At 41.9% G+C, this 10,000-nt stretch overlaps 1 protein-coding gene across 1 annotated transcript in view; it reads right to left on the reverse strand.

Annotated features, from left to right (window-relative positions):
- The window catches only part of pitpnm3 (PITPNM family member 3), a 150,996-nt gene that overhangs the window by 51,530 nt on the left and 89,466 nt on the right, over window positions 1-10,000 (reverse strand). The window contains exon 7 of the mRNA XM_063205046.1: window positions 6,947-7,140. Coding sequence (XP_063061116.1) covers window positions 6,947-7,140 — 194 coding nt within the window. The remainder of the gene's footprint in view (window positions 1-6,946; window positions 7,141-10,000) is intronic.

The raw sequence follows: 10,000 nt of genomic DNA on the forward strand, positions 1-10,000 counted from the left end.
CAAAAAGGAATAGTCAGCCTGCCAAGCCCCAAAAATATTTGTTTGATGGCATTTTCTGTTAAAAGTTGGCAACCATGCCAGAAGTTATCAGCATGGGCTAAGGTTTCAGAATCACCTGGTTGCCAACACGGAACTTGACCTTTAAGGTCAAATATGAAGGTCAAAAGGTCAACCATGGTCAAATAACAGTGTTATTTAGTTAAAAATTGTTAAAAAGATGTTAAAAGTGGGCAACCATGCCAGAGGTCATCAGCATGGACTAAGGATTCAGAATCAACTTGTTGCCAACACGGAACTTGACCTTTAGGGTCAAATTTAAAGGTCAAAAGGTCAAAAACAATGTATTTTCTGGTTAGTCTCTTTTGGGAGCTGTATATTTATGGAATTCTTTTTCAAATGTAAGCAACCATGCTAGATGGTATCAGCATGGACTAAGGTTTCAGAATCACCTGGTTGCCAACATGGAACTTGACCTTTAAGGTCAAATTTGAATGTCAAAAACAATGCATTTTCTGGTTTGCCTTTTTTGGAGGGGGGCTTCATATTCATGGAATTCTTTTTCAAAAGTTGACAATCATGCTAGAAGTTATCAGCATGGACTAAGGTTTCATGGTCCATGGTTGCCATCATGGAACCTGACCTTTAAGGTCAAATTTGAAGGTCAAAAGGTCAACCGGGGTATAAAAATGTTTTGTTTTTTTGTGATGTGCTTTCATAAAATACAAGTTGTTTGCATTATGTATTGAATAATTAGTACCTGGAGGAGATATTTCATATTATTTAAATCATCTTAGGTGAGTGAAAGTATTGGAACAAATAATTGTAAAGAAAATAAAACACTGTTTTGATGAGGTTTCTCCCGAAGCGGACAGCGGTGTCAAAAGTTGCATTTGGGGTTTTCTGACAGTGGACGGTGGAAGTGGTCGCGAGAGTCACACTTCACCTACTGTAAGTATCAGATGACTCGGGACAGTGATTAATTAACCTTTTAATTCTACTTAAAGCCCCTTTAAACCCAAGTCTTCAGTGAACAACAAAAACAAGGAAATTTGCCTTTCTGTTCCAATACTTTAGGGGACTGTATATTTAGAAGTTATATAGTCTTTATTATTAGGGTATGAGTGAAAGTGATTATTGCAAATTGTCAATAACAAGAATGTAATTGATCATATTGTTTCTTTACTTCAATAATAATTAAAACAATAATTCAAATTCAAATGTGATAGTACATACTGGATATTTATGTATTTAAAGGAGCTATTGTTGCTGTTATTACAAAAAGGTTGTGTCATCCAGATCATGTTCTATCCCTACGGCGTTTAAACATTCTACATTTTAATCACATGCAGGTATACAGGGCTGTCCATTCCTCAGGCAACTGCAGGCATGTATTGCCCACTTGGTTCCACAACCACATCTTATCAGTCCTAAACTACTATGTGGAACTGGAGGTTTCCTTTACCACACAGCCATCAAGTCTACAACTTTCCAACCACCTGTCTCCTCAGTGTCTTTGTTAATATGTACTTTGTCAGACTGCAGCCATACATTTGCCTGCTGATTTGCTGATGCAAGATGCAATCCATATGCATCACTTGGTGGTAACATATCAATTGCCTTTTTGTCTTCTGAAAAAAAGTCGATCAATACCCAAAGATAAGCATGGTGCTTTATACAGGTGACACACAAACTCAAGCCTGGGAAATTGCAACAGAACATTCTACAGTAGTCATGAGAACATCAAGAGAAGTGTGCAATACTTGCTCTACTCTTACTGTAGGTTATTTCCTAACCATGATATGACATATAGCAAATCAGCAAGTGTCCTTCATTGCTATAACCATTTGAAACACATCAGAAATAACTGAAGTCATTATTTTTTTCTATGGAAAGAAGCAAATTCACTGGTGAGCCAAGGCATATCCCATTTCATACCAGCAGCTTAATGTGCTTCACAAAGAAGAATAAAGTAATTGAGATGACCAGAATTAAAATAAAAAAAATACAAGTTTAAATTAATTTTATGCTAATGAGCTATGATGAATGTCTAAGGATGACAGGCCAGAGCCCCACCATGATAAGCCAAATCAAACATTAAATTATAGGCCTCAATATACAGTACCATGCAAACAACTATTTTATGAAAGCACATCACCAAAAACTGATTTTTTATTGATCTCGGTTGACCTTTTGACCTTCAGATTTGATCTTAGAGGTCAAGTTCCATATGGTAACCAGGTGATTCTGAAACTTTAGTCCATGCTGATACGTTCTAGCATGGTTGCCAACTTTTGAAAACAATAATTCCATGGATATAAAGATCCCCAAAAAAGACTAACCAGAAAACACATTGTTTTCTTTCATATTTGACCTTAAAGGTCAATTCCCTCTTGGCAACCAGGTGATTCTGAAACCTTAGTCCATGCTGATAACTTCTAGCATGGTTACTAACTTTTGAAAAAGATTTCCACGAACACAGTCCCCCAAAAAGTCAAACCTTAAAATACATAGTGTTTGACCTTTTTAACCTTCAAATTTGACCCTAAAGCTCAAATTCCGTGTTGGCAACAAGTTGATTCTGAATCCTTAGTCCATGCTGATGACTTCTGGCATGGTTGCCCACTTTTAACATCTTTTTTAAAAAACAATTTTAACTAAATAACATATTGGTACTGTTATTTGACCGTTTTTGACCTTTTGACCTTCAGATTTGATCCTAAAGGTCAAGTTTCCTGTTGGCAACCAGGTGATTCTGAAGCCTTAGCCCATGCTGATAACTTCTGGCATGGTTGCCAACTTTTGAAAAAGAATTCCATGAATATACAGTTCCCAACAAAGACTAGCAAGAAAATACCCTGTTTTTGACCTTTTGGCCTTCAAATTTGACCCTAAAGGTCAAGTTCAGTGTTGGCAACAAGTTGATTCTGAATCCTTAGTCCGGGCTGATGGCTTCTGGCATGGTTGCCCACTTTTAACAACTTTGCAACAATGTTTAACTAAATAACACTGTTATTTGACCGTGGTTGACCTCTTGACCTTCATATTTGACCTTAAAGGTCAAGTTCCGTGTTGGCAACCAGGTGATTCTGAAACCTTAGCCCATGCTGATAACTTCTGGCATGGTTGCCAACTTTTAACAAAAAATGCCATCAAAAGTTTATTTAAGCACCTTAGCTGCTGATGGCAGGCTGACTAGAAGGAATCTTGACAACTACTGCCTGACGAAAGCCACCCACGCAAGACAGCGAATTTCAGCAACAAACGGAAAGCAAGCTCACATTTGAAAGCTTTGAGCTTCCACATTTTCTTGTTTAAAATAAAAAACCAGGCAGAACACAAACAAACTTCACTTTAACACTTTATATCTGGAATACTGTAGATGGACATGTGTTCATGCAAAAGGCATACATATGCTTAACTATATGTACAGCAGCATGTGTGTGTGTGTGTGTGTGTGTGTGTGTGTGTGTGTGTGTGTGTGTGTGTGTGTGTGTGTGTGTGTGTGTGTGTGTGTGTGTGTGTGTGTGTGTGTGTGCGCGTGTGCGCGCGTGCACGCGTGCGCGTGTGCTTGTGTGTTCAAGTGAATTGCTTGTAAAAACTCTACAGCTAGAAACGCAGTTCCAATTTCACCCATTTGTGCCTCTTGTGTACTGTATTCATCCACTTGGTTGGTTAAGTGTTATTGTGTGTTGAGCACTTGCTGCGTTACGAAGCCCCTACAGTTCCACAGCTAGAGTGCTGCTTTTCACTGGTGACTCATTTCAGAGTAAAAAAGAAACATCTGTGAAATGTTGTGCCATGCAGTGATAAACCATGTGGGGCAGAATGGCTTTATAAACTAGACATTGATCAACATTTGTTGGACATTTGTGACTTAGTTTCGATTCAATTCAATCTTTACGGCTGTTGGTAGTATTGCAAGTTATCGTATAACACACTGCCATTCCCCATTCGTCTCTCTGTCGCGATGTCTCTCAGTCTATGTCTCTCTGTCTCCATCTTCTGTCTCTGTTTCTGTCTCTCCTGGATTCCCTTATGCCTCTGTGTACATAAATACACAGTCAACCTCGATAGACTGTGAAGAGGTTTATCGTACGAGCAACAAATCCATAGGGAAGTGCATCAATTTCATAGTGTGCTGTAGACTCCATTCTCATGTTGGAGCGCACAGTGTATTTTCCAGATGCAGAACACGTAGGCTACAAGAGACTCAACACAGGCTAAATAGATGAAGACAGAGTCTAGGAGCAGGTAGCGTTTTGAAGTGGACATGACCTATGGTGCTTGGGGAGGTCTGTGTCTCTCTGCAGGGGAAGAGACTGCTGTTGCAACTGCCTACAACATATATGCTGGCTGCTGTGGGCCCAAGGGAGCATTTACCCAGCTCTGCCACACCCTGGCCGCCCAGTGACCGCACAGATGGTCCTCGAGGGAGGACTGGTGGTGTCATCCAGGAGTCCTTTGCCTCTAGCCCTGCCACACCCTGGCTGCCCAATGACCACACACCCTGGCTGGATACGACCCTACCCTTAGGTTTGCAGGATGGGACTTTTGAGAGAGATGGAGAATGGGCCTGTTAAGAAATTCTGGCTGATGAAGGCTCCACAACAATGGAAGCCCTTCAGGCTATATGGAGAGGCTGCTTCTCTCTCTCTCTCTCTCTCTCTCTCTCTCTCTCTCTCTCTCTCTCTCTCTCTCTCTCTCTCTCTCTCTCTCTCTCTCTCTCTCTCTCTCTCTCTCTCTCTCTCTCTCTCTCGATCATTAGATGTATTCCGATTCTATTTCTCTGACATGTGTCCCATCCTATCCTTTGTCCTTTTTCTCAACTACGCCATCTGGTATTCTTTCCCCTTGCTGTAGTGCGACTTCTTTATGCCATACATCATCGTCATCTAGATCAGTCTTAGTCCATCTGCCTGTCTCTAAAGCTACCCTCCACTCTAAACTAGCGGATGTGCCTCTTTTCTCCAATCCTCTTACATCACCTTTTCTTCTCTCATAAGCCTCTCCTCTCCTCTCCTGTCCTGTCCTCTCCTCTCCTCTCCTCTCCTCTCCTCTCCTCTCCTCTCCTCTCCTCTCCTCTCCTCTCCTCTCCTCTCCTCTCCTCTCCTCTCCTCCCTGTGGTGCAGCTGCTGATACTTCAGCGACTGGTCTCCTTGCCTGCCGTAAATGACACTGCAACTCACCTGCAGCCTATTGTTGTTTTTTCCACTCTATTTTGTTTCTCCCACAAAAACAAAGATCTATTTTTAGCTGTTGCGCGGGCGGAAAGGCTAAGCGAAGGGAAGCGAAAGCAGAGGCAGACTGGCAGACTGGTAGACAGGCAGAGAAGGCTGTCAGACAGCACAGATCACAAATTCTGATAAATAGCAAGAGAGTGAAGAGTGACATTTTCAATGATAACCTGGTCCAGGGCCAGAGACCCTTAGATTCATTTTGGAGCAACCCTAGAATAGACAACAAGTCCAGACACGCACGCCCGAGTGCACACACACGCACAACACACGCATGCATGCACGCATGCACGAACACACACACACACACACACACATACACACACACACACACACACACGCACACACACGCACACGCACGCGCACAGGCACACACACACGCACACACACACACGCCTGCACAAATACATTTGTTTACCTAGTAATGAAAAGAAACAGGATTACTTGGTCTGTTTTATATTGAGGTGTGTATTGGTCTGGACTTTCAATCACTTGTTCAGAGCTTGCTTACTTGAGAGAGAGAGAAAGAGAGACAAAGAGATAGAGAGACAAAGAGAGGCAGAGAGAGAGAGAGAGAGAGAGAGAGAGAGAGAGAGAGAGAGAGAGAGAGAGAGAGAGAGAGAGAGACAGAGACAGAGACAGAGACAGAGACAGAGACAGAGTGACAAGGCATTTTTAGATTCCTTCTGTGTTCTGAGCGAAGGCCTCCATTTCAACCCCACTCTCTCACCTGAGGGATTTACCAGACATTTCAATCTGCAAATCACACATATATGCAGGGAGCTAAGAGGCATCTCACACATTATCATACGTGTGAAGTGCCCCTTTGAGCTGAACCTCTTTGCCAGCCAGTAGAAACAGTCATGAATTGTGGGCAAAAAACGTCTTGCGAAAAGAAAAAAATCTATCCCTATATCATACATTATGGAAAGGATTGAATGTGGTTTTAAATATTAAACATTACGTCTAGTGCAATAGCATAATCTACATCAGCATTGACATCTGCTTAGGGCATACTGTATGCACTGTTACAATTGCAATAAATTCGGTGCAATACATTGAAAACTTATTTATCGTTCAATATGGTGTGAAGTGCGTTCCAAATGGGCTTATGTTGTAGTTTGTGTAGCTTTGTGGTTGTCTGTGGAAGAGGCTGATGTCACAATCCCTTATCGTTACAGATTCAAAATCTAAAAATAATGGCAGTTGACCCAGCTGTCTCAATAGTGTTTCCCCTTCTTATTTGTTCTGTCTCCTTAAATCTCCCACCCTCTCTCTCTCTTATTAAGTCACTGGCAGAGATCCGTGACCTTTCTGTCAAGTAAATTTCTTCACGATTCTTCACTCCTCGAGGTGAACACTGGCCACATATTCTTTTTAAGTGGCGGCTTAAAAAAGAGACTTGAAAGTGTAGATACTTCACATCATCTATATATTAATTCAGAGGTTTGATGGTTTGTGAAAAGGATTTTTTTAACAGTTGAACTCTGGTGAAAGCAGTGGGTGACATCACCTTGTGCCAGTGGTCGTTTTCTTTCTTTCTTTTTTTCCTTTCTTTCTTTCTTTCTTTCTTTCTTTCTTTCTTTCTTTCTTTCTTTCTTTCTTTCTTTCTTTCTTTCTTTCTTTCTGTCTGTCTGTCTGTCTGTCTGTCTGTCTGTCTGTCTGTCTGTCTGTCTGTCTGTCTTTCTTCCTTTCTTTCTTTCTTTCCATACCTGCTGAGGAAGGCGGTGTGCTGTGCAGAGGTGGCCTCGTCGAAGGAGTCGCTCTGCTTGCGGCTGAGGGGCTGTCTGACTCTGCGCCCCCCGTTCTCCTCCGCCGGGGCAGAGACGTCGATGTTGCTCTTACTCAGCCGCTTGCTGCCACTCAGGCCAGAGCTCACCTCAGCCAACAGCCCTGCAGGGTTATCCTGCATAGTGGAGAGAGAGAGAGAGAGAGAGGGGGGGGTGGAGAGAGACACACAGAGAGAGAGAGAGAGAGAGAGAGAGAGAGGGAGAAGATGAGAGAGAGAGAGAGAGAGAGAGAGAGAGAGAGAGAGAGAGAGAGAGAGAGAGAGAGAGAGAGACAGAGAGAGAGAGAGGGAGGGAGAGAGAAAGAGGAAGACAATGGGAGAGAAAAGAAGCGATAGAGACAGTGACAGAGGAGGAGATGAAAATGAGAGACAGAGAAAGAGAGAAGAGAGGGAGAAAATGATTCTGAGCAAAACGAGTGTGAGACTTCTTAACTGGGTGCCCTTAAACAAGAACCACAATTATATAAATGTGCAAATGGGTCCATGACTCAAGCCCTGTGGCCAGGAGTGAGTAAGAGCAGCGTGGAGCAGAGGATCACGACAGCTACTTGTTTGTTCTTTTAAATGTGGGCCTTGGGCTTACTGTTGAACTGCTGCTACACTAGGCCTGTTGTGTTGAGAAGAATGTCTAACTTGATTGCAGAAGCTTCGTTCTGCCTTGCTTTGGGGAACAGCACAAAAAAACCAGACAAACCGAGAGAGAGAAAGAGAGAGAGAGAGAGAGAGAGAGAGAGAGAGAGAGAGAGAGAGAGAGAGAGAGAGAGAGAGAGAGAGAGAGAGAGAGAGAGAAAGAGAGAGAAAGAGGGAGGGCGGGTGAAGGGCAGGGCAGAGAGGAGGAGAGCGGAGCTGGAGTGGCAGAGTGAGAGTATGTGGTAGAAAGAGAGAGGACATGACATCCGAGAATGATAGGATTTTCACACCTGGTCCCTTTCAGCCATTTGAGTGAACTCAGACCTGTGACTCAGCATTTTCTGTGCATATGTGAACGCTTCAAAATGTAGTACCCAGATCCCTTGGATGTGAGCCGTACTGAGATCTTTATTGATGTGGTCTCAGTACGAATCACTGGTGAGTTGTGACAAGCTACACTTGTGACAAGGTGTAATCACTTAAGGAGGGATACCGGGTGTGAAGACTGGCACGCCATACAAGCCTAACAGAACCAGAATGATCAAACAGTTCTTTTTGTAAAGCATGCACAATATGAACAATAAACAGAACTGAATCCTTTTGCTGCCGGTTCACTTTTTGGTACACTGAGCCGAGCTACACTGAGGACTGAGCTAACATCAGCCACAGTATGTGGATTGAGAGAGGTTCTTTGGGAAACAGCACGTCAGAAAGGGACAAACAGAGGAAATTTGAGACAGGGAGGGGGATAGACTGAAGGACAGAGTAGGACAGAGAGGAAGAGAATGGAGTTGGAGTGGCAGAATGTAGACTGAGGAGGGACTGTAATATACAACCTATACTGTATGTTTGCCTTGCCTCAACTTGATTGGAAATGTTGGAAATTTTCATTTGATTTTTTATTTTACTAATCATGTATTTTTCGGATCACTGGGGAACATATCCAAGAAGCAACAAAACGTACAGCACACACAGACACAGTATTTATTTAGTGCTTTATTTATTTAGTGAGTGCTGCCAAACGATTACAGTATCTATGAATTGCCTGTATCACGGGGAGGGGATTAGTATGGACTATTTGCTGAGGCTTAATTACAGCTTTGTACATGAGATGTGTTTGTCGGGGGAGTAAATCCATATAACCCATACACACACAGCAACCTTTAATACACAGTAAAAAAATCACTGATAATTCAACACGGATGAAGTCAATTTAACACCTTCTAGAGTCTATTCAGTCCTGGGGTACTCTCTGAGTGTTGGATTAACAATGTTTTTTTTACTGTGTTTGCACGTATCTATATTTTTTCCTTGATTCCTCAGCCATCTATAGCTGTGTTTATGCATGTATCCCGTACACCAAAGTGTGCTCGAGTGTCCATACATGTGACTGTGATCATGTTTGTAAGAGCATAGTTTGTTAATGCATTCATCGCCATAAACCTTCTAAAGGTTAATGTTCAGCACACAAGAGGATTGTTTCAGTAGGCATATGCATGTGCAAGAGCATGTGATTGTGCAGGAGCATTTGCTTGTACATGTGGGTCATTCTACGATTCGGCTGTGCTTTTAAGTCCATGGATTTTATTTGCCAATTCCACTAACTATTAACTGCATCCAATGATGTTTTGGACATTAGCACACAATTATCTTTCATATACAGAAAGTGACATGGCATTATTTCCCTCAGCAAGAATGAATATTTAATACTGGTTTTGGGCGTTTTCATGCCGTCCTGTTTTCCAAATGTCAGATTCAGTCTTCATATTAGCATGTAAACAAACTTGTTTTGCCCAAGACGATTGCAAATGTTGATTCACAGTAATCATCACAATATGAAAAAACTGTCAGAAAGACCATTGTACTTTCCATTATACATGAAATTTGCCATTTTCTGTGTGTCCACGAAAACTGTGTTAACCGTGTCACAGTCTGAAACCCTCTCCATAAATCAGTAATGGTTTGGTCTTAGGCCATATGAATAACATCACGTGATGTCATAACCTCTTTGGCAGGATATGGCAAGACTTTTTGGTAAGTTTTGCGCTCCATTCTTCCATAATTTAATCCATTCTTTTTCATGTTCTCATAGCGGAAAATTTGCCTGTCAACTGTGTTATAAACATATTCATAAGAATCTGAATTAGAAATCACATGTAGAAAAACACAGATAAAGCATACAAATACATTAATTGATTAAGGTGTTGTGGTGGAACTTCTGGGGTCCTCAGTTAGCACAACACCATAAAAATGGCTGAAATGTCAAGCCGTGTTACCGTCATTGGTGTTACGCATCAGCTATGACAGTTGAGGAGGAGTATGTTTTTTGCCAATTTATCTCCATATT

This window comes from Engraulis encrasicolus, chromosome 8 (genome assembly GCF_034702125.1).
Source record: "Engraulis encrasicolus isolate BLACKSEA-1 chromosome 8, IST_EnEncr_1.0, whole genome shotgun sequence".
Classification (NCBI taxonomy): Eukaryota; Metazoa; Chordata; class Actinopteri; order Clupeiformes; family Engraulidae; genus Engraulis; species Engraulis encrasicolus.